The sequence below is a fragment of the Streptopelia decaocto genome (genome assembly GCF_964273445.1).
Source record: "Streptopelia decaocto genome assembly, chromosome: 2".
In the NCBI taxonomy this organism is placed as follows: Eukaryota; Metazoa; Chordata; class Aves; order Columbiformes; family Columbidae; genus Streptopelia; species Streptopelia decaocto.
In genome coordinates, this window is record NC_138655.1 from 45,947,330 (window position 1) to 45,973,633 (window position 26,304).

At 39.0% G+C, this 26,304-nt stretch overlaps 1 protein-coding gene across 1 annotated transcript; it reads right to left on the reverse strand.

Moving 5' to 3' along the window:
• Positions 1–874: 874 nt before the first annotated feature.
• On the reverse strand, positions 875–25,596 carry MEP1B (meprin A subunit beta; the record flags this gene model as incomplete). Its single annotated transcript, XM_082044558.1, has 14 exons — positions 875–907; positions 1,719–1,917; positions 4,373–4,631; positions 5,089–5,271; positions 7,000–7,467; positions 9,928–10,143; positions 10,898–11,050; positions 14,161–14,379; positions 16,373–16,551; positions 20,261–20,378; positions 21,316–21,394; positions 22,380–22,423; positions 22,526–22,576; positions 25,593–25,596. 14 exons carry the CDS (start codon positions 25,594–25,596, stop codon positions 875–877), a joined length of 2,205 nt encoding a protein of 734 aa, XP_081900684.1.
• Between the last annotated feature and the right edge of the window lie 708 nt (positions 25,597–26,304).

Below are 26,304 nucleotides of genomic sequence, written 5' to 3' on the forward strand. Positions count from 1 at the left end.
GCAGACATGTCATTCCATCTTTCTGCATTGCATGGCGATACACAACACTGTCAGACACTTTACTGACTTAAACACAATATTTTATCCACATGAATTATTTTCCAGACTTTACAAACCTTTATCGTGATGGTTGAGATAAAAGTGATAGAAAGAATGATGATGTAGTTGTGGTTTTCCAGTGATGTTCATCTTGTGTCTTTGATGCTGATTTGCATTGCCTTCAGAAGGATGTTTTACACTAGATGGAGGGAAAAAACAAACAAAGAAACAAATAAACAAACAAACACCATGTATCAAAAGCATGTAGGGAAGGGAAATATGTGTATAACGTAAGAGCGTTACTTTCAAAGAAACCAAAATAATTTATTGGAAGGTCATAAAGGACAGGGAACTGCTGGAGAGGGTCCAGCGTAGGGCAACGAAGATGATTAAGGGAGTGGAGCATCTCCCTTATGAAGAAAGGCTGAGGGAGCTGGGTCTCTTTAGTTTGGAGAAGAGGAGACTGAGGGGTGACCTTATTAATGTTTATAAATATATAAAGCGTGAGTGCCATGAGGATGGAGCCAGGCTCTTCTCGGTGGCAAACAATGGTAGGGCAAGGGGTAATGGGATCAAGCTAGAACACAAGAGGTTCCACTTAAATTTGAGAAAAAACTTCTTCTCAGTAAGGGTGACAGAACACTGGAACAGGCTGCCCAGGGGGGTTGTGGAGTCTCCTTCTCTGGAGACATTCAAAACCCGCCTGGACATGTTCCTGTGCGACCTCACCTAGGCGTTTCTGCTCCAGCAGGGGGATTGGACTAGATGATCTTTTGAGGTCCCTTCCAATCCCAAACATACTGTGATACTGTGATACTGTGGTAAGGTAACAGTGTCAAGTGTCTGGTATGGCAGAGAGGTACTGCACCTTAACAGGACATCACACGAAGAATATTAGGACAAAATTCAAAATGGAAGTCTGCTCTTGGGAAGGCCATTCATCTTCATTTTGTTTGCAAAATTTCTCCTGTGCCTTGTGAGTCCCTCTAACCTATGTCATTCTTGTTATTTCCAAGTCTAAGTCTCTGTTTAAACTATGAGTCCAGATGCCTGAGACTTTATGAAACTTCCTATCAAAACCTGCCCAAAGGTCACTGCTATTGATTACATGGCCTTTCTGATCCACTCATTCAGGTAGTTTTTAACCTGTTGTCTTCCTCTAATTCCCCCTAAGTCAGAATTTCCAGGGCTACTTTGTTCCTTGCATAAAAAATAGCCATTGAATAGGGAAACTGATTTTTAGGTTTGCTTTTTGTTTTGACATTTTGGGATGGGTTTTTTTAGCACCATAGCCAGGTCTTTTAACGGGAGATCTTTAGTAGAAAATGCAGTAATAGATGAAATACAAGTCCACTAAACAGAAGACACAGTTTAGTTAAGAATTGAAAATGAGCCCCATTGTTCACATTCTCCCACTCCATGTATGCTGCTATCAAGGCAGTAAGGGTGGTGGGGCTGGAGGAGGAGCACAGGTTTTGAATGAAGTGGGTTTTGGTGTTTGATAAATTAGTAGCACTTACTGGAGCTCTTTAATTCCTAAGTCTTCAAACTTGAAAAATGTGACATCTTCCAAGTTACTTCTTACTGAAATTGATTATTTACTTTTTAGTAAATATAGAGAGATAAGTGTGTGTGTACACACATATATATATATTTGTTGAAATAGGCAAAATACTTACTTCTAGTGTCATGTCCTCCCCATTTTCCTTTCCTTGACTGTATTTCTTTTTAAGGCACACTGCGGTTGTGATAGTGACAATAAGCATTACAACAAATACAGCTACGGTTGAAGAAACAGCTATTACAATATTTTCTTGAGTTGAGCCTTTCCTTTCACACTTTTCTCCCATGTACCACCAGTTGTCACCTGCTGGACACCTAGAAGTAAAAGAAAAGAGGTGTGGCATCACCTAAATAATAAAGGCATGAAAAGGGCTGCTTTAAAAAAGTCATTTCTCTGACGCACTGTTTGTATATCCCAAAGCGCAATGAAGTTATCTTAAAATGGACTTCTATTTTAAAGTTGTCTTGAGTGGCCTACTATCCTTACACATCTGGATGTGCTTCTTTCAGCTTCCCACTGTTTTACAGGTCACATCTTCAGAGGGAGCCTTTGCCAGAAAACCCAAGCACCATTCTAATTCTTTTGACTGCCTAAGGCTTGGCCGCAGCTGATCTGTAGAGCTGCTGCTACAGAATGGTTGCCTTTTGCTACCAAGAGAGAGGTCCTCTGGATCACTCGGTTCACTTATCTGCTTCTTTTTCCCTCAAATTTATAGCACTTCTGTTGATAGAAAACTCACTTTCTGCTCCATGAAACTGATACTTCTCTCTAGGACCAATGTCACGTAATATTTCCAGCCACTGTTACTAATTAGCCTCTTATCCTGATGCAGTTCTGCCTGTTTCAATGCTCAGCTTTTACACAAAGCCCTGCTACCTTCTTCACTCAGCCAATTTTAAAAAAGCCTTTATAGGAAGGAGCTGAATAAGCTCCTAGGGCAAGTGGTCCAGAAACCTTACACTGCTGTTTTTATCCTATCAAGCCACATTTACCATCCTCTAGAAAACTTAAGCCTCCTATTTCCTCACAAGATCTTTATTTTTTTATTTCTCAGCTCACCTTATGCAGCAATTTGAACCCATGAGATAAATGGGGTGGAGACCACAGGCCAGACTCTCAAGGCATCACTGACCAGAGAGCAGCTGAACCAAACCTTGGGTGCAAGAATTCCCCAGTTCTAGGACTGAGTGAGCCAAAAATGTTCCCACCATATTCTCTTTTCCCTGTTCAGTGCTTCTCCACTTGCAGATGTGGTACATTCCCAATCAGACCATCTCATTACCAGAAGGAGCTTATTTTCAAATTTAAAGAACTTGTAGGAGCAGCCTCTGCCCTCCCCCAAGAACAAAGTAAGAACAGAATTAACATCCTAGCAGTTGTCTGGTTTTATGACTAAAAACCACCTCCAAGCCTTGATTCCTTCACCTTATCCAGCGCTAATATCAGTTTTGAAATATTTTATAGTGAGCATATGAGGGACCCAATGATCTAACTAGAAATATATATACATATATATATATATATATATATACATGTGCAGTACTGCTGAGTGCACACCTGCTCCTATCTTTCTAACTCTTGTTGTTCCTTTTGTTATTGTTTTTCTAGTTCCTGTCTAAGCCATTTATTCAGAACTGTATGCTCAACCCTGAAAATCAGTCCGTTCACAGTGCACTGCGAGGATACTGACTGTTAGGGGACATATGTGATCCGCCTTAAACAGTTATGCGCCACATTCCCCCTCATTTCCTAATAGAAAACAGGAGCCGAAACAGGCTGCTGGTCACACACTTCTTTAGGATGGAAAGTAGGTCACATAGGCACTAGAGCTTCAAACAGTCCGCAGATGTCAGAGAATAAATGATTTCTTTCCATAATTTCGAAATCAGGCATAACATTCAGCATAACTTTTTTTTTTTTTTGGTCTTCTTGGAACAGCTCCTTGACATTTACTCATATTTGTGACCTGCTTCTGATGAGTTGCACAAGAATTGTTTTTTAAAAGGTTTCTAAATGGGGAGACAGAGCACTTAATGAGTCATCCTGACTCTTGGTGCCCTTGGCCTTTAGAGGTTTGCCTCAAAGCACTCTGCAGCCTACCTGCCCTGGCACAGCATCACATAAGGTTGTTATCTTCAGCCTTAGAGCTTGTTTGAGAGCTACAACAAAGCTGATCAGCCAGGTTTGTTACGTAAATGTATCCACAGAGAATTAAATAAAGGTTGATATTAATTTTCTTGCAGGGTAAACAATCTCTTTAGCCCTCAGCCTTCATTGCTGGTTTCAAAGGCAAGCAACTACGCTTTGGTAATTTGTGGTCATAACTTGTGCTGCATGATATTTCTGAATCAAATTCTAAAATAATGTCTCTGATGCACCCTGCCTGAGAAGTATTAAACATATTTCTACTGATATAAATGCATTTTTGTTTCAACTCCACTTATATTTAACCCTTTTTTTGCTATAGGGGCTTCTAAGGAGATGCACAGTCTGTTTTATAACATTGGACTAATACATTATTGAAAAGATAAACACATTCGAAATATAATGTACAGGGAAGTCAAGCAAAGTACTTCAAAATGGTCAAATGCTGAGGTTAGGAGCTTTTTGCCCAAAGCGGTCATAAGTTTAGTCTCACAGTAGAAGTCGGAAATATTTGCCTTAATCAGCTATTATGCCTGTCCTTTCATTAAGAACAAAGATTTATTCTACCAGAAGCTTTCGTTACTCATCCTAAAATTGCAGTTTAGAGTGAATAAAAGCTGCTACCTGCACACTGGAGCTCTATCTACAACAACACAGACACCATCATTTTCACAATGGTTGTCTGGACAAGAATTTGGAACCTCTGGCTCTTCGGTCAGGGTGACAGAGGTTGTTGTGGTGGGCATTGTGGTGGTGGTAGACCCAGTGGTAGGCCTGGTGGTGGAAGTGGTGGTAGAGGTAGGTTTGATGGTGTTGGCACTGGATGTATTCACAGCAAAGGTGGGTGAAACACTTGGCTGAGTTGATAGTAGATGTGATATATCTGCATGATAAAACCACAAGAAATAAGGTTTTACTTCATGTTATTGTTCTGCTTATTTTAATGATAAGTTCTAAGAGTAAAGAGCAAAGAACCTGTCCACAGGTTTAATGGATAAATAGTCATTTTTACCTTTCAGGAGCATGATATATTTTGGAAATGTTCTCTAGGTTTTTTCAGAAACAGACAATTTTATTCAAAGTACTCCATTCAAAATAATTTGTACAGGATTAGCATAATTTTATAAGCCTTCACATGAGATAAAGGAGTTATACAGTGCACATATCTATCTACAAATCTATTCAGACATAGGATTTGACTTCAGATACACGCATTGTTCCAAAACTGCTCATTTGCAAAGTACATAATGTGTATTTACATCTACAGTAATAGTGACTTGGTAAGTATGTGACATTCCATGTTTACTGTATCATAAAGAATACCAGTCATGTTTACATACCTTCCATTGTTAAAAGAATATAAACACCATCTTCTTTAACAAAGTTGCGGCTTCTAAGTCTCTGATGAGTTAAAAATGCACTTGTTCCCATTCCTGGACCTCTCATGAATGTAGTTCCATTGGAAAAAGATGCCACAGATCCCACTTTATCTGGCCTATCCCAAAAATAAGATGATGACGAAGCTGGAAAAAAAATGATTAACTGAATGTGAGTGTGGGACCACTCTGGATTTCTTTCTCAATAAGGTCCCTTCCTTCTCAGATGATCTCTGCTGAAAAGTAGTACTGAGGCCTCTCTTAACAACAAAGACAGACTGCATCCCACCTTGCCTGCTTCTGCTTAGCTGCTCAGAGACATCATGAATACAGAGAGGACAAAAAATTGCCTGAAACTCAAGGAGTAGAAGTAATGCTGAACCTGCCTACAATATTTGCAGATTTTTTTGCCTGAGATTCCACACTGATGTGATGCACAAGACAATGGAGATCTTCAAGGCTTGGTTTAGCCTGCAGTATTGAGAAAAGAGCCTGCTGGAGATGAGGCTGTTGAAGACCTAGTTGAAAACCTGTTGTATTTGCTTTTTAGTTCTTTTAAAGTGCAGTGGGCATGAAGATGAGTAGCACGTGAATCACCTGTAAAATTAATTGATTCATTGTTTTTTTCAAAAAAGAGCACCACATGATGTGGATGTAGGGCAGGGGGTACTTGAACAACTTGAGTAGTCACAGGCAGCTGCTGACTCCTCCATCAAACCCTGTTCTAAATCTCAAGGCTGAGCCTGATTGTCTATGAAAGTATCTGACAGAGGGAGAAGAAACTGCCTGCTTCAACACCTCTGCTGGTTAGAGAAAGGACTGGAGTTACAAGGCTTCTCTTGGGAACCTGGGGCTATTAGCAACATATGAATAAACAAGGGAGAAGGAGCAGAGTGCAAACAGACCACATGTCCATGGGGTCAGGGAAGGAAAAGGGCTGAGCTCTGTGGCTGTAGCAGCATAAAATGTCAATCATCTATGGCAGACCTAGTGTGATGCATCTTTCCTTTACAGGGGAGAACATTTAGTCTTTCTGGATTACATTAATTGTTTTGATGTAGGAACAGTGTCATAGAAACATAAATGTAAATAATAATTTTTTAAAAAATAATAGTGTGAATTAGACATTTTTGTGCCTACCTTACTTCCTTCACTAATGTTATGGTCTGAAAGCCCAGGAAACTAATTCAGTGGGGGAGGCGGTTTCTTTTGGCAAAATTCTTATATAGATGCAGAAAGTCATTTTGGCTTAAATCCAATCTTTCTCCAATCATGAATATGGGGCTTTTATTTAATATCTCTCTTTATAGATATTCCAAACATTTATTAGAGTTACATCTTTACCTCAACTGCCTCCTTTCCAGGTTATTGTGGATCACTGCTCCTTATCTCTCATACCTTGAACAAGTACAGATTATGTAATATGAATCAGTACTTTGTCCATCTGGAGATCTGCTCTGACACCACTGTACCTTTTACAAGGAGGGAGGGGATTTGTTTAATAGCTGCACTTTTACCTAGTATGAACTGTGTGTATTGTTAATTCAGTTTTTTTTCTTTTCAAGCCTTCTGGAAAACTTCCATTCTCATTAAAGCAGGTATAAATGAATCTTCAAAAAGCATATGAAAGAATTTTTAGGAGTGGATCATTCAACTGTTTTTTGTGCAAATCAACCTTGAAATCCTATGACCCAGCTTAACCTACTTGTGTGATCATTTTTTCTTATCTGTGGATCAATTACATTATTGCTATGAGCAAATAAAACATTTCGGAAACTGAAAAAACTGAACTAATTTACACAAAGAGAAAAACTGACTCCTTGTCTTTTGGCTGTGTTTTAAACATACTAGACAGCATGTCTAATTTTAACTAACCTGATAATTGCAGGGGGTCGGTTGTTATACTTCTTTGGTTTGACATCCGTTGACGTATATCAGGATGCTGGTCAAGCAGAATCACGGTAGCTTGTTGCCACGGACAGGGCCATTGTAAATGATCATCATTTGCTCCAGAAATTAAGTGAAAGTACATTTCTACATTAAATGGGTTATCGGTGCTACCATTTAAATACAAGCTGACCTGAAAAGCATATCCTTCACTGGAATAAAAAGGTGGACTGTATATTCTTCCTGCTGTCCCTGCTGGACTTGTGTTGAGGAGATGTGTGAAATTTCTGATATGCCAGACATGGTGGGGACACTGAGTTTCTGACAAGTTGATGTCATCAATAGAGAGGCCTCCGTTTGACAAGCCACTTCCTCTCACACCTTGAAACACAACCCGGAATTTACTTGTGACATTCAAAGAAACATGATGGAGCTGCCAGTAATTCACAGGTGAACCTGAAAAACAAAGGTGGTGATTTCTGAGTAAACAGTGCAGTTAAACACTGCACAGAACTACAGACCTGTACCAATGCTGTGTAGGAATTCCTCAGTTCCACCGGCATCGATGTGATGGAATATTTCTCTTGTAGAAGTTACTCTTGTCATGCAAGTTCATATTTTCTCAGTTCAGTGTTTTAACAGAATTAACATGCATAGCAGCTCTTAAAGTTGAGTGAAAGCAGTGTTAATGGTTTTTAAGACTGCGTTTTCTTATAAATTTTTAAAGAACATTCCATTAAATTAGTCCAAACGTTGCAATAATTACATGCACAAAGATGGCTGTCACCTGTATTATTAATAAGAAAAAAATTCAGAGCAAAGTATATTCAAATAACTGAATAGCAATATGTCTCAGAGGATTCTGGGAGCCTAGAACTACAAGCTTGGTTCATGCAATTGTTTTTTTATATGTAAATGGCTTGTCAGAAGTCTGCCTAAGCATAAGGACTATTCACCCATCAAATGATTAATGGTACTAAGTTCAAATTAAAGCCAGTCATTTGCATAACCTACTTCATGTGGTAAAACCTCACTGTGAGTTTGATGCTGTATCTAGAAGTGCCTGAACTAACAAATTCCACTTGACTCCAAAAGCAGTGTATGCAAAAGCAAAGACCTCTGCACGGAGGCCGTGTAAGGCAGGGGAAGGTAGGACATCCTTCGTTAAAATAATAGTATGTGCAGCAAAACAGTTTATTTTTCTGTCTGGTTTATGTTCACCTGCACAGAAGACCAGACTTTCAGCTGCATTTATAAAATAAGCAGTGCCAGTCCCAGGTACAGAATGTATGCTTCACTCTCCTAACAAATTCAAACACAACACAATGGAACTCAGATATGAGTCTTAATTTCTTGCCATTTTTCATTACTGTTATAATTAGGAGGGGAAAAATAATAAACCCAGAAACAAGAACAAAAACACCCCACTGTTTTCCATTAAATTGTCTTTTGTGTAAACAAAAGTTTTTTTGAACTACACAGATTGATTGCAAGACTGAGGTTTCTGAATCACGTTCAAAGAGCAGATCAACTACTGTGCTGTGGAATGTCCCACAGCCCTCTCTGCTCCTTGCTGAATGCAGCCACAGCTGCCACAGACCAGCAGAAAGGGTTCAAGGCTTCTCCTTTAGCCTCTCGAGCGCGGTGGGTCAGTGCAAACCCACCAGCAGCTCAGTCAGGATGTCAGATCATGGCTGGAAAGAGCTTGAGTGTCCCTGTTTCTTCAAGTTTGTTGGCTGCATTAGTGAGGATAACTTCTCACATGAGAGAAGTGAAACAGCTTGAGGGGGAAAAGGATCTTAACCCATTCCTGAAAGTTTTACTGGCGATTGTCAAAGTAGGGTGCCCATTTGGACACACATATGAGATCTGAGGCTTAAAAGGAAATTACGGACTTGAGAAAATGGGAATGGGAGATTGAGCCTCATATACATAAAAGAGTACTTGTGAAGAAGGCTAAAGTAAGGAGAAATTAATCTTGGCTTCAAAGTAGAGTTTGAAAGAGCTTGGAAGGCTCAAACTAATCTGAAATTTACACCTGCCGTAGCAGCCCTGACACTTATATTCACTTATATGATTCCTGATGGCACACAGGGTGATGAAAGCACCAGGGTGAAGAAAAGAGTGAGAAAAAAAAGGACAATCATCCATAAGCAGTAGCTGAGGGACAAAAAGAGGCAGAAGATGTGGATTTGACACATATTTAGTAAAACAGCTCCCTCAGAACTTTGTGTAACAAGACGACTGATCTATCTGTAGCTGTAATGGAGACCAAGTATTAGTTAAATATTTGAGAAAGTAATTTAATCATAAAGTGACCTTGGCAATTCTAGCTTAAAGAGCTTTCGTCCATTAGCTGGCCTCACTTGCTCATTCTGTAGGCCACAGGCTCCTGAAATCACAAGAACTTAATTTTCTTCAAACTACAACTCAAATCATTATCTATTGCCCATATACTTTGGTTAAGTTATTTCAAACCTTGTGTAAAAAGTAAGGTAAATTTTATTTATCTTTTTTACACTAGTATGTTAGGTATTCCAGGGCACTTACACTTTCTGTTTCTTTATTATTACTTTCTTATTCATTGTAATTTACTCTAACGATCAGCTTCATCTGTTGCTATTGATAGCAGCAATTCAGGAACAGTTTAAATCATGGAATTTTAGCTATTTTGGTGAGAAAACTGTCTTGATAACTCGAGAGTTTGTAATTTGTGGTAATTTATTATATTATAGGGAAATGGCTGACTGAGGATCCATCAAGTATAATTTCAACGGCAGAGAATCAATTACATAGTTAGAGAAGAAGCCAAAGAATAATGCTAGGAGATGAGTCACTTTCCTACAATATTTTCCCCTAGCACTTTGAAAAGGATATTGAGTATGGATTAAACCCTAGTGCAATTTTATTCCATACCTTTTATCTCTCCCACGAGTCTCAAAGTACCATTTGGATGGGCTGAAGTATATTCTCTGACCCAGACATACAGATGGTCGCTTTCATGACCGCTGTTATAGAAGTAGAATTGTAAGCACTGAAAGCCCCTTTTGGGATACAGAAATCGGCTCTCCAGGATAGCTGTGCTTCCCTCTGCTCCAGCACTGGTGTTGAAATGCATGAAGTAGCCGGAATCTGTCAAAAGTCAATGAGAAATGAACAGTAGAGGAGAGAGAAAAATTTTTCCTGGTGCATGGGTATTCTTAACACCGTATTGTAATAATGCTAGAAGACATGGTCAGGTCAGGGTAAGGTAGAACCTGTACAAATCTTCAGACTTAGGACTGTTCCCTGTTCTCATTCTCCAGAGGCAGAACTGTGCTTTTTGCAACATTCTTCCTCATGTGGCTGTCTTGAGCAATTTGTCCTCAAAAGCACGGGTTTTCACTCTTTACCCAGTGCTGTTAATTCACAGTTGACTCTCTCTCTGGAGGATTGGTTTAAGCCCCTGAACTCACAAAGTTTTCTTTGACAGGTTCAGAAACAAGTGGCTATATTCTCAATTAATTGTTCATGTGAGCCCTGATAATATATGCAATTCCTAAGTCTTTTCTTCCAAAGACTTACTGAACAATTATTCAGAAAAGCAGCAGCCTTTCTGGTGTGCCCGTACCATAGGTTAGAACATTTTATACAGTTCTCGTGTCAGGATGTGACACTAAGACTAGAAAGCAGATCAGGAGAGATAAGAACATTCAGTCTTCTCAAATAAGCAGAAAATCAAATGCATCACCTGATGCCCTGAAGTGTACAGATTTATGTTACTTAGTTAAAAAATAAACTGTAATTTGTCAACAAATATTCAGAGAACAAGGCAAAGATCAAAGTCAACTCACATGCGTCTGCAGAAAACACTTCGCAAAGAGATAAGAAGAGTCTTTTCTCATACCTTCACATTCTCCCATATTAGTGTGATCAGTATTTGGCCCAGCAGGAACGTGAGACAAATGCTGCCAATCACTGTTATCATCTGAACTTTGAATCATGCCACATATATTTTCAAGTTCAAAACTGCATGTGTCCATAAAACTTAGGGACGAAGCTATAACATTAAAAAAAAAAAAAAAAAGAAAGAAAAGTTGTGTCTGTCTGTTACACAACATACGTTTTAATTCTCAATGTTCAAAGACAAGACCAGAGAAAAACTAAGAAATGCAAACACAAAACCATCAGTGGCTTCAGATACCAGGTACAAACTTTGGGAACTTGGAGCATTTGGTGATTAACACTGATATTAAAAAGACATTGTCAGGACCACTCTGGGCACTTAGCAAGTACAGGAGGGTGTCAACTAATTATCAGATCACATCTTTTATTTATACAAGGAACACTAATATCAGCCCCAACACAGTCAAAAGGACTGAGGACTTCACATTCATTCCTCTGCTTTCCCTCAGCCAGTTGACACATAGCCACAGATTTCGATAAAGTTTCACTAATTTATCAGCTGGACTGCTTATTTTGAAATATAGTAGAGCAGAAGTTATTTCACTGCAATGGACAAACCTTGATTTCCAAAATACTGACTTGAAAAAAAACATTTGGCAAAGATACGCTTGGGACAGAGGATATCTCAACTCATACAAATTTTTAAGATGTCTTGCATATAATAAGTGAAAAAATAAGTGATGGGAAAATTTGCAGTTGAGTAGGAAAGGGAAAACACTGTATGAAATGTTTTCTCTGTCCAAAGCAAACCCTGGATGGGTGAGGGAAGACGCAGTCCAGGTTTATCCTTATTCTTAGATTTGTTTCTCACTGTATCATGTCTGAGCTCTGTGTAACACCAGCCACGATTTGAAAACAACTAAGTTAATAAAATGCTTTGTGATTACTGCTTTTCAAACAATGTATAAAATATTGTGGCAGGTTTAAAGGTTTCATTGCACCACAAAGAGGGCAAGGAGTACGGCAATAATCACCTTCAATGGCTGTAGCGCAGGGAAACACTTAAGTACGAACTGCTGCCGAATCAGTTATATTGCTGAGATATTTTGTATTGTCCTCATAGAGAGCTAACAAACCTCTAGAGGTTTGATGACTGATGACTGATACCTTCTAAGATACACTATCGGTATGACATTGTAAAAACCCAGAAAATATTTTCACAGCAAATGTTATAGTTATATATTGACTGCTGAAGAAAGGAAAACAAAACAAAACACTCAGTTAAGATGGCAGCAAGAAAGTAACAAAAATGTAGAATTATTAGATGAAACAACTCTTTGAAATCAAAATACAAAACAAAATTTGAACTCAATTTGCCCAAACAGGAAAGCAGTAGCCCAACTACCTTAATTAGAAAGTGCCAGCTGGCATGGAGCGGTGACCTGAACAACAGTAGGAGAGTAAAGCAAGACCTAATAGCTTACAATATATTTCTTAGATTAATTCATGAAATAGGGGAAGGGGATGCTGCTTGAGGCAGGTATTGATCTCCATCTGCACCAAGAGCCAGATACTTTCTTGGTATGTAGTGAAAGGATGGACTTGGAAGAAAATACATGGGTGATGAGTGCTGAGTCCTGACTTCCAGTGGCTCAGGGAAACCTCATGGTCAGTTCTGTTAAGTAATATACTAGAAGGGGAAAACAGACTAAAGTCTACTGTTTTTATATGGTCTGAAAGGCAGTCCTGAGGAAGAGATCAAAATAGCACTAAAGTATCTGTCAGGATTTCTTATGCTGTGGGTTGTTTTTTTGTTTGTTTTCAATTTAAGAATTAAGTTTCCCATTTTTAATGCAATTTGCTAATCACACAGGCCCTGAGCAGAAATTCAGCTTAAACTATTCCTTAAATCATGCTAACAGAAATAATCTTCCAGTTCCTCTGGGAGGAGATCTGCCACCCAAACCATTCTTGGCGTTCTCAATCTACTCTCTAGCCTGAAAGGATCGTTCTAGCAGCTGGGTGGGCGAGGGCTGCGACCTGAGAAGAACCCATCCTCCCTGGCACAGGGGCCACTTAGGTAAATGATGGGTGATCTGAAGACCACTAACAGCTCTGCAAATATTGTATGCACTATACAAAGCCAAGGGACAGACTGGGGAGCCAGACAGATCCTGATTGCACTGAGGGTGGTCGCAGTTTTGTCACTAATTTCAACATGACTGGGGCTTATTTCCCTTGGGGAATGAGCCTGTGAGTTAAGAATAAACTTAAAATGTCATGAAGTATTTATATAATGCACAAGAATGATGGAAAGTATGTAAGATTAGCGGTGAGGAAGAAGGACCCCATCCACAGTTAAAGACATCCTTAGCTGTAAGCACTACTATAAGATCCAACTGAATGTTTGCCAAGTGCTGGAAGCTAAGGAACAGAATTATTTTCATCAGAATTATATGCTCAAAAAAAATGCACTGTTGTAATAAAACAGTTTGGTAATTATTTAAGTCATCTGTAGAATGAGGCTTAAAATATAACTAACTGTAAACCAGTATTCACTCCTTAAGATACTGAGGCAAGGAAGAAGAGTTTTCATCTGAGTGACAGGGCACATTTGATGCAGTCACAATTACAGAGTTGTGTTACATTTTGGTAACAGAATTATCCATATTTCTCTGTTTCTTATTTTAACTCAACTTTTCTAAAATAAATCCTACATGAGCAAAATAAGTGTTTTGACCACTTTCGTAAGAGACTGGGTTTGAAACTAGAAATAAAGGTTTTAAAAGCTCACATTTTCTTAACAGGAGTCTCTGTACCCTATTTGCATGGACACACACTGTGTCACACAAATTGCACGAGAGTGGCGTAGGTATGATAGCCACAGCAAAGATACTCATTTCTGTGCAGTGTCTGAGTAACAGCTGTGGAATAATGGGGGAAAAAAAAACAGATTTGTGCAGAAGCACACATTTTAAACAGCCACCCAAGGGATGAACAAAAATCAGCTGCTGAATGAAGCTGGTTTTAAACTAAAGGTCAGATAAAATTGCATAGAAAACACTGCTACACAGCAGTGTTTCTTCAGGATGACTATGTTATTTCTAGCTGTACCATTATTTCTGGTGTTTTTAACACAATTCACTTCTCCAAATATGTTAGCATCTCTTTCACTTGGGTATGGATGAGTCCAGCATGTGTGTATCGCCTTCATTTCTTTCAAATACCAGATGCAAAAAATATAAAAGAAATGGAGACACTTACTGCAATTGTACAGCCGGTTCAGTTTCTGGAGATCATAATCACTGAAATCCATTCGCTGCCCTATAACATCCATGAAGTCTGGTATGTTAGTGATGATGGTGGGTTCAGTTCCATTTCTGAATGCGTTTTTGCTGTAGTGCATCACAGAATTGTAGTCATAGGGAACATTCAAGGAGTCTGATGTTTTATCATCGTATTTGTTGAAATTATGACCTGTACCTAATGGGAAAAATAAAAGGAAAGATTGTTTGTTGCCCAAGAGGATCAAGTTGAGACATGCAGACTCAAAGTGACAGATAATCCATCAGATCCCCAAGTATTTTTTGTAGTCATTTACTTGTACTTACTCTGTAAAACTATTTATTTGTAGTCTAGAGTTATTTGATTTCCTCTTTCAGCCACTGGAACATAATATGATGACTTCTACTGGATTAAGGAAAGCTTTTTGCTAACAGAAATATCTTTCCTATGAAACTATTCATAAACTTGGATGGGCTTGTGATACCCAAAAGTGGAGATAATGTTTCAGTACACAAATTAATGCAATTTGCAACTGTAATGCCTACCTGTTTCTAATCTGTATTCTCTGATGTTAAATTGCTGGTCATTTTGGCTCACAATAAACAAGTTAGAGTTGTCAAGAGAAAAGCTATCAGAATTTAAATTTACAGATATTTTCTGCAATATGAGAAAAAGCCCCAAACATTACCAACTATCCAATGGAAGGTAAAGTTTCAAAGGTTTTAAATTAGTCAAAATACAGTAATTATATTCTGGCTAGTGTAAAAAAAGCTGCAGCAGTTTCAAATGGCTAACAATAGAGCAACTTGTCATTACAGAGTCAGCAAAATATAATGGAAATCAAATAACAGAGTCTAAGTCATTTTCTGTAGTATATACTTGCATATGCACCTGGCTATTGATCATGACTAAATAAGAATACATTAGATTTAATCATTATTTGTTGTTTTGTTTTTTTTTTACAGTCTTCTGTGTGTACCTGTGTTAGGAAAGCATCAAGCCTCTGTATACAGCTTTGTTTTTGAACTGCCTGAAAGTCACAGGGGGCAACAGCAAGCTGAAGAGGCAGAGACCCAGCAGAGTCCCAGGGAACTGTGGGACAGCTCTCAGGCTTCTGCCCAAGACATCAACACTTAGCACTTGCAAGCTGCATTGCTCAGGTAACTGCTCATGAGATGAGGACCCTGAATGGGTCTGCACACCTTCTCTGCATCCTCTGCCATCTCAGCTCTGCTGCCTGCACTGGGTGTAGCAGCCGGGGAGAAAGAGGATGAACAATGTTGTCATTAGAGATTTTCTACTGGCTTTGATTGCACTGGGATTTTCAGAGCGGGATTATTTTTTTTTTTTTTCAGTTACTTGTGTTTTGTTCAAGGCTCCCATAGCCATACTGCTCTTAGAGTATTAATTCAAATAAAATTAATTATTCTCTTCTGTTGCTCTGCTGTATAACAGGTAGCATAACCTCAAATACTGTGTTCAGTTTTGGGCCCCTCACTACAGGAAAAACACTGAGGTGCTGGACAGAGTTCAGAGCAGGGCAATGAAGCTGGTGAGGGGTCTGAAGATGAGGACCAGCTGAGGGAACTGAGGCTGTTTAGCCTGGAGAAAAGGAGGCTGAGGGGAGACCTCGTCACTCTCCACAATTGCCTGAAAGAAGGTTGGGCTCTTCTGTCAAGTAGCAAGTGATAGGATGAGAGGAAATGGCCTCAAGTTGCACCAGAGAAGGTTTAGATTGGACATTAGGAGAAACTTCCTCATGGAAAGTGTTGTCAGGCACTGGAACAGGCTGCCCAAGGAAGTGGTTGAGTCACCATCCTTGGAGGTCTTTAAAAGACATGTAGATGAGGTTCTTAGGGACATGGTTTAGTGGTGCACTTTACAGTGTTAATGGTTTACCTCAATGATCTTAAAGGTCTTTTCCAACCAAAATGATACTATGATTCTATAACAGGACTCAGATCTCTAGTAAGATCTCTGGGAACTGCTGTGGCACAAGGAATAACCACAGCAACAACAAACAAGGCTTCCTGTCCCAAACACATGTCACTTGATGTTTAATTTATTGATAAACTGGCTTTGAAAACTAAGTTCAGGTAAGAGGACAGGGCAGCCACCAAAGGATGGTGTGTTCCACCACTAAAACCCTTAACACCGGAGTCTGAGGAAAAAAAGCCGGGGAGCGACTGACCAGACTGAATCCTCTCCCAGACGATGGACACGTAGTCATCGCGGTCGGAGCGTGACTGCTCATGCCAGAATCCCAGGGCATGCAGGAACTCGTGCTGGATGGTCGCTATCCTGTCACAGTTGGCTCCGATGGAGAGCTGCTGCAACCCCACTTGGCGGTTTCCCACTGAGGACCAGCAGCTGGCATTGACATGAAATGAGAGAGGGCTCTGTGAGCTACACACCAACCCCTGCCACACGAAATCCAGAATCAGTCTGTTCAACAGGTACACTTTTAGCTTGATCATTGAAGTTACAGAGTGTACTTTTTCATTGGTCTATTGTTTACCGTATCTTTTTCTTTCACATTTAGCTCTCTTTCGATGAACTGGAAGTTACCTCACCCTGGCTCTATTGTTTTTAATGTGTTTGCTTTAGCAGAAAAATGTTGAGGTATTTGTGACAGAAGAAAACTCATGAGAATTTAATTGGTACTCTGGTAAACATCAAAGAGTATGGACACGTGATTTAGAGCAATTAATTTACTGCAAATTAACAGTTTTTAACTGGACCACAGTAAGTGACTGTGAGTGCACTTTGAGCCTGTCCCAACCATAAGGAACACCAGGTTCATGCACGTTCTCTTCTCTGTGATTGCAGCTGCTTCTCTCTTTATTGTTTTGCCCTTTTGCTTTGTGAGTGACTGTGGCTGCCAGGCCAGATACTCTTCTGCGTGGCTGCGTTTACCTTTTGAAAGGTTGGTGGATGTGATGGTGGTTTTCATAAACTCTTTTCTTTCTATTACAGCTATTTGTGAGCTGCTGTGCTACAGCACTTGCTGCTGACACAGGCTCACAAGGAACAGCAAAACCACAGCTGTGCTGGAAATTTTTATTAAAGAATAAAAAAATTCAATGAGCTATCTGCACAAGCCAATAAAGTGGCACCCCATGTCCACAAGCTAGCAAGCACAGAAAGTTACATTTAAATTGGTATTTTATGCAGCAAATAAGTCAACGCTTACCCAATGAAGTCCATAAAATTAATCGGGCACAAAACATGCCACAGGATTTGCAGTCCTATCACCCCAGAAATTTAAAAACACAAACACACCACAGGCTTTCAAACCCTGTAACTTATTAGTGCAACACATTCCCCAATACTTCTCTTTCCACAAAGCAGCACAGGCCTTGGCTATTGATTACTCATTAAAATCACAGCATGAGACCTGGGAAGGAGCACATGTGGCATCCATAATTTCATGGTCTTCCCTTGAACAAAGACTTCTGCACAACAGGAAAAGCTGCATAATCCATAGGAGGCCAAGAAGTCCATCACAGTTCTGGGTCCACCTTATACCAGAGTATCTGCCTCTGGCTTCACATCTGCTGTGCAGAGCACAACAGGCTACAGGAACATCCAGAACAGTCAGCAAAATGACCATCCAAGCACCAGGGGATGCAGCTTCCCCTTGCCTTCAGTCTGCCAAATGCCTACAAGACCATCATTCTGCAGCCAGAGAGGGAGCAAATACTTGCTCAGTGTTGCCTAGCACTGAGAATAAAACCACATGAGTGGGATGGGGCACTCTAGAGAAATGGCCACCTGGAAGATAGTTAGCACTGTCTTTGGGAGGAGAGAAAATGGAGGGAAAGTCCCAGCTTCCCCAAGCATGTGAGAGCTGTATCTCCTCTGATTCAGTGTTTTTGGCATTTCTAGTTTCTCTATCAGAAGTTAGAGGAACAGGGAAGTACCTGCTCTGACTAATCCCATCAGTCTTCTTTTTGCAAGAAGGGCTGTAAGTAAAGTCCAACCTCTGCTGCAGATGCATAGGTCTGAAGAGAAGGTGAGGTGAGAAGTTGTATTCTAGAAAACTTTACATGTACCTCTACTCACTTAGCTTTATAAATATATTCCTGTTAAAACAATACAGGCAGTAGCCAAGGCTTGGCAACTGGTAGATAAAGAATGTAGACAGGGCGAGAGCTCTTCGTATGGGAGTTGATGACAGTGTTGTATGTTAGAGACTAAAAATGTATTTTTATACAGGGCAGTCAACACAACAAAATGGCAGCTGGCTTCTTTTGTGGCTGACTTCATCTGAATTCAAAAGGATAATCCAGGCGAGGACTTTATAGCTTACTACAAATCCTTTTGGCACAAAGTTCCCCCACCTTCCTCTGTCTGTTTTATAGATGCAAGCCAAGGTCAGAAAGGCAAAGATGATCCATTAACTTTTTCTTAGTGCAAGAAAACTTTATGAATCTGGCTGGTGTTGCCAGGAACTTTGAGCTCCTGTCTGTACTGCACCCTCTGGACTGAGGTCTTTAGTTTGAAGTTAGAGTAGTCCTAGTTGATTTAAAAAAAAAAAAAAAAAAGAAAGAAAAAGAAAAAAAAGAATGGCGGAGGAGAAATGGGTTGGTTTACCCACGTTTTACCTTGTCCCATTACACCAGAAGAAGGGAATAGAATGAAATGAAAGGTAGTGAATGTAGTTAATGCAGGGTCAAGTCCTGATAATTTATTTGTACAGCTACCTTGCTGAAACTGGACAGCTGTTTTGAGGAGACTGCACTGTTCAGCTCCAATCTTTTAAAAAGTGAAAAAGTGTTGCTGAGCATTAATTCTTTTACAGATGTGTCAGCTGAGATGATAGAAACATTTCAGGGCAAGCAACATGCCAGGCAGCAAGGGTAAGATATGTTATCCAACTAGAGAGACTTGTCTTCTTCGCCACCATGTCTCATCCATTTTTAATAGACTTATAAATGAAATATTGTGCACAGGCCTCTTATTTGCCATAGGCTAAACATTGTGGTTCTTTCTGGGGTATAATTATAAGCAAATTCAATGCATACTTTATGTGACGAAGGACTAAAAAATTTAGCTACATGAGTTTTCCATTTGGCTCAAAAAGCCAAAGAGTCATTAGCACAGGAAAATGCATGGCTCCCTAAGTCTCCACTTATACACCTTTTAGGGTTGAGTTTCAATGTCATGTGCACAGCATGACAAGTGGAAAATATAAAGAGCCAGAGACCGAAGAAATTTTGAAACAATTATCTGCTACAAATATCTCAGAATAAACCAAAGGGAAACATTTCTATTATCAGAAAATCTTTTCCCATTTACGAATACATTCTCATACCAGGAAATGATTTTCTGAAAGTAAATTTCCTCACCAGGCTATCAAGCTTTTCCTGATCTCCTTTTCTAACAGAGAAATGATTCAGCATAGAGTGGAGAATTTATTTGTTTTTGTTGCACTGTTTTTTCGAAAGGGAAGCAGCTGGGGCAATTTTGACTTCTTTACTGGAGTCTTATTTTGCAAAATTTAAGGTGGACTAGCATAATTATTTATAAAAAGAGGTAAACAAACGGAAACCTCTGTAAAATATCTCAGTGCTGTGCAGCATTTAAGAATATCGGTGTTATATATGAATGCTGGTGTGACATTGTTTAAATGCAATTCCATTTGTTATAGTCAAACAAATTAATTTCTTCACAGTTAAAACAATCATGTTTCTACTGGGATTCTTTTTTTTTCCCCTTGAAACTAAGGCATACTAAGGATGACCATTTGAAAGTGACACTCCATGTATCCAAAGATCAGCCAAGAAAATTATTGCTTTGTTTCTGATATCTTTTACCATGCCCAGATAATTACTTCTTAAAGAACTTGATTACCTCTCATATTTAAAAATAAGTATCAGCAAGAAATTGTTCATTACTACCAAGATAATACCTGTTTTGGAAAATACTACAACTCCCAGTTAAAAGAAGACTGGAGAAACAGTCCCAACAAAAACACAATTTTATAATCAGATATATGAATTTTAGAGTGAATACTGGCCATTAAAAGAGCCTGTAGACAAACAGGATGAGAGTTAATTTACATTACTCCTCTTACCCACTTCCTTTGAAGACAGATATGTAGTTCTCCTCCCCTTCCCAAGGTTTGAAGTCGATACATGTTTTCAGTCGATACTGTTCAAATGCCTTGAGGATGAGTCCCTTAGCATTCATTTCTGCAACGCAAACAGTTTTCTTGTCAATACTGAGCCAATAGGTTCGTACTATTATCCATATGGAGTAAGTCCTAAGGGTGGATCTTGCTCCAGCAATCTTTCGTTAAAATAAGCAGGGTTTTTTTTTGTTGGATTAAGACTGGGGTAGGGACCTAAAAACCATAAATCAGGCAGTTGTGATATTTTCTCATCCTCTTGTTTTGTTTCCATGTAATTTTTCTTTCATAGTTATGTACAAAATATGGCATGATGAATATACAGTACATGCTAACATTATACCTGGATTATCTCCTCTAAGAAACTTGTATGGTTTCAACCAGTTTAGATCCGTATCTAAACTGGGGTTGGATGATTTTTTTTTCCTGCCATGTTCCAGAAAGTTGACCCCACGTTATATAGTGAGGGCACAATCTCACTATGTGGTACACAGTAGGAATTAAAATTCTACCTCACCACTTGCCAATGCCATGCAGAGCCACAGGTGGGTGGATTTGAAAGGATGGAGACAAGCTCTGATGTGTCCTTGGCTCCACAACAGAGGACTCAGTGTTGTGCCACTGCAAACTGCCAGAATGCCAATTTGCCATCACTGCTGTAGATTATGTAAATAGCCACATAAGTTTTTTTGCTTTAAAAAGATCTTCAGTGCCCTGTTTTTTTCTTCTGCTTAGTAGAGCTTCATGGCTCAAGCATATGTTTTTAAAATTGAATCAATCTCCTGGGCCATAGCAATGGCAGGAGGAGAACCATCCAAGAAAGGAGATGAGACCCAGCACCAACACCAAGATGATCTGCTCTGCTTGTGCATACCCAGGCCAAACTGCAATGGGAAATGGCCTGCTCTAGACTTACAAGATGAAAGGATGCCACAGTGTATTTATCAGTCTGCATTTAACACTTAAATGAACAAGACAGACAGACATTGCAAATACTGTACCCAGGCTATCATCAAGTACATAGGGGATAACGTGGGGCCACCGATAGTTGTCACCAATGATGGAGTTTCGTTCACGTATCTGGGAAAGAAAATGAATATGTGGTCTTCAGTAAAAAGTCATTTAGGATCAGGGACTACAATAGTGCTAAAGCAAAGTTCGTATCCTACAAGCCCATATAAGACATAGAAAAAAATCAAAGAGCTCAAAAATGTTGACATATCACTGAGAGGTCTAAGGCTTGGGTTTAAAATCCCTTTGCCTCGTGTCTCAAACTTCTGTAGCATTTTCTCCATACAAATTACCTGAGATTTTGATCCATGTGTGAGGAGAGCTTCAGCTCCCATGCGAAGCATTAAGATCTAAAGTCCTGAAAAGTGCACAGACATTAACAGTTCTGACATTTTTTCATAATCCAAGTGTTTGTTCCTTTCACAAGTGCTTTCCTTGCTTCCACTGACATGCTTAGGCCAAAGTGCTTCACCAAAAGGGAGAGTAAAAAACTATTGACTTTCAGGGGTAGAAGACACTTTTGGAGTTTCTACTAGGTCTCTTTGAGATGCAACTTGCTATGCATATTTTTTTAATTGATTAGACAGAGATACTGCACAGATGCTTTAAAATGTGGTATTAGAGATTTAATTTTCCATCGGTTTTAGCGAATCTACTTACATGGTGAAGGTTTTGCAGAACTATTCTGTAAATTTAATTGGCTCATAATAAAAATAAGGCAGATAAATTGAGAATCTTTTATATAAGCCTGGATGTGGTCAGTGCTTCTGAATCTCTTAAAAGTACAATTATAAAAGCCACAGTAAAAGAAACTAGAAGCTAATATTGATCTGATGGCTAATCCGGCCTTATTCTGGATAATGTTTCTGCAAATGCACCCGACTCCATTGTCTGTGACATTTTATAGAAATCCATCCCCAAACATTTTCAGTTTATTCTTATATAAACAACATTTATTGTTAGTAAGAGCATCAATGATTTCCACACCAGCAATACTTTACATTGCATAAGTCAATTATACATTTCTGGTTTTATATTTTACATTTGAACTCACCCCATCAAGTTTGATGTCTCCCTCAAAAAGGTCTAGTCCTAAAGCTAAAGGGGAGAGGAGATAAATATTCAGTTATTGTATTGATCTGTGGCTACCATAATGAAAATAATTTTAAAAAAATAAAAGATAAAATGAATTTTAAAAACCTGCATTGATGTCAAAGATGTCTTGATCAATTCCTCCATCTACATCTATTTCTGAAAAATAAAAAGACAAGTGAGGTAGGACATCAGCCCTTGCTGTTATCTTTATGAAGTGTGAAAATTAATGCAATAACAATAACAGTAATTATAAATCTGTGTCTGTCCTGGCGATGTTTATGAGCAGCTGGTTTTGTTGACTGCCTCCCGCGCATACCAATAGATCTCTAAACAGAACTCACCAGTTGTCTCTGGAGCAGGCTGGGGAGGGGGAAGAAAAAAAGATATTATTAGAAAGGGACATAATGAAATGCAGCTCGCGTTACTCTCTCAACAGTATTAGAGACAAGATTTAAGCTCAACTGACAGCACTTAGTGCATGGCTTTGTATTGGATTGACTGGACCCACTGCCTCCTCATTTGACTGGAAATGTTTATTTGCTTATGTGTCAGCTTTGTGTCCTTCCCGCTTTGGGCTGCCCAACACGTAAGTGGCCCAGTCCTGCCTCTGTGAAGCTTTCACAAGTGTTCTTCTCTCACAACTCAGGGACTGCTGAATGGTCCTTCACAAGCACAGAATCACAGAATCACAGAATCGACTGGGTTGGAAAAGACCTCAGAGATCATCGAGTCCAACCCTTGGTCCAACTCTAGTCCGTTTATTAGATCATGGCACTAAGTGCCATGTCCAATCTCAGTTTAAAAACCTCCAGGGATGGCGAGTCCACCACCTCCCTGGGCAGGCCATTCCAATGCCTGACCACTCTCTCTGTAAAGAATTTCTTTCTAATATCCAGCCTAAATTTCCCCTGGCAGAGTTTAAGCCCATGCCCCCTTGTCCTATTAAAAAAGGGAAAAAAGAGCCTATTATTTCTATGAAATCGAGTATTGCTACCAGTCAGGAGCTGTACAGAACCTATGGAAGTTATGCTTAACTTTCTATCATAAAGCTGAAGATGAGGGAATAGAATGAGTGGTTTAGTGTCATACAGCAAGTCTTTGAAGGACAGGGTGCAGAGTCCAGGTCACCTTAGCCCCAGCTCCATGCACCTCAGCCATACCAACTCAAATTATGTTTCTGCAACATGTAAAATCCACAGGCCATAATGAGATACACATAATGGACTTTCCCTTGTCCTAACATTCCTATAGATATGATCTATATTCTTTTATTGGACTAGACACTTCATGTTGAACTGGCTTGGGCATACTTGACATAATACCATGCAACTATTTCTCACACAGTGAGTAAAATCGTAAACAGCCTTTCTAAGCAATCATTGCTGGGTGGGTTTTACTGTTTCTCACCAGAAGTCTTGTATTCGTACATTTGAAAAGAAGTTCACAAACTGAGGGTAAAAACACCCTTAAATTCTGAGCTCTGACAATATCGATATAGCAAATGATAAGATATAACATCAATGCTGCAAAACAGGGTGGGATTTTTACTTTTATTTTTACTTTTATTTTTACTTTTATTTTTACTTTTATTTTTACTATAGTTCCTCTCCCCCACAACTGTTTTCCCTTCTCCAGACAAATAATTAGTTATCTTTCATACATGCAGTTTTGCATGTAGGTCTCATTTTTCTAATGTGATAAGCTTCTGGAACCTCCATTAGAAGCAGCAAATAGTCCAATATCAGAATGTTGAAAAATGGCAAAAATCAAGTCCATGCAGTCCACAAGAATATGGATTTTGGTAACTTCTACCATCTGTATGACAAATAAGAAAATAGTATGGCCAGACTATTCATGGGAGGTCCACATGCTCTTCTAGGCCTGACTTTTGGCACATAATGACGGGAACAACTTTGAGGGCAAACATAACTGTGGGCTCTAAAACTGATGGCATTCATATAAAAACTTTAACCAAATAAGGAAGAAAGAAAAAAGTCTTCATTTGGAAAAGGTTCAGAAAGAAAGCTTTGAAATTGTCAGAATGTCCTGTTTTAGCTTTTAAATGAAAGATTCATTTTCTATTTGAAATTACTGTCTCCTGAAAACTTCAGCAAATGGCAGAAAAATATATTGCAAATACGAAAACACAGAAGCTCATTTTCTCATTTTGATTGGCCTGAACTAAAATGAATTCAAACTGTTGCTTCACAGTTTTTGCCAGACTTTGATAATTTATTTTGATTGCCTAAGAGAAGAAAAACATCTTTTGCTTAACCAAGTAGTTATGGGTTTAAGAAAGATAATGCCTAATTGGTATGAGCTGGCATAATCAAATGCTTGATATCTAAATGTTACATAAAGAGGCAAAGTTTTTAATCAACTGCTTCTTCACTTTCTTAATAAAAACTACCATCAACATATGTCCTTGCCCAGTCTAAAGGCAGGATTTTGACCTTGAAGTGTCAATTACAGAAACCATGGAGTAGAATCTGTTTCTTGGCCCAATTTCTCCTCCAACAGCCCTGTTTCAGCACTTCACAGTTCTTGTTTTTCTCAGAATTTGGTAGATTTTCAGATACCCGACTCTTAAAAACCCAGTGTCACTGTAGAAAAGCAACCAAGTCCATTGAAAAACTGTTTCCAGAGTTGGGCAGATGCAAATGCTGAAGGATTGACTTTAATCTCACATTTCACTGAGTTGACTGGTATTATTCAGATTTACATTGATACATGAGAAATAAGGATGGGGACTTCAGAAAAAAAGAATAAGCATATAGCTGTAAACAGGTATAGTTTAAAAACCCCCAATATCTTTTCCAGACAAATCACCCATACATTCGAAATAAGACAGTATCCACATATTCAAGTTTTGAAAAGAAAGTGCAACTTGTAGAACAAGCTGAGAATCCATGTTCAACATGTGTTACACACAGTTTGAAGACTTCATTTGCTTTTAAACTCTCACTCTCACACAGATTTCTAGCTAATGTGGAAGAACAAAACGACAAGTAATGCTTACAGTATTCAAAAATTAAAATAATGTTATTGTCTTTTCTGTTAAATATTGTTGATGGAGGAAAAGAACTATACCCATATATCTTGAATCTCCTTAGAAACATTAATGGAGAGAAAAATGTTTCTACAGTTTCAATAACTGTAAAATATAACGTACCCATATCTGCTAATGAGAGCGCATAACTGTGCTAAAGGCAAAAGCTGGCTAGATCATGGAAAAGCTCCTCTAGCAGCAGCAGAAGCTCACGAACTGAAACCAATGTAGCTAAGTCTAGCATCACTTTCCATGCAGAAACCAAAATGTGAGTCCACAACTGAAGAAGAGCAAATTCAGCAATTGACTGAAATCCAGGCTGGTCCTTAGTGTATGAAAACTATCACTGAATGTGGTTTCAAAAGGAGTATCTTCGTGTACAACTGATACTTGTTTGAGCAGCAATAGCTTTGAGCTCCATACCAGCTTGACAACTGAGACCTATATGATGCATTTCTAGCCTCTGAAAGTTTTGTAAATAAACAAAACAACAGATCCACAGTTCACAGTCACATATAAAGGAAGGTTATATTACCTGAGGTGTACCACAGACAAAGCTAATTTAGTCTTACCAATGATACTTCTAAATGTACACATATAAAAAAGAATCTCAACATTTATAATATTAGTCCCTAACTTTGGTAAACACTGTGGTTTATGTGAATTACGTTACATTAAAAGCTGGTCAAAGCATGGCTTGTGAGCACATTTAACTGGCAAATAATTCAAGTGCATCTTGAACAGGTGGGAAACATCTCACCTCTTTAGTCAAGTAAAAACTAGGTAAGTAGACTCACTCAGTAATCAGTGGAGGAACAAATGAGTATTTGCATAC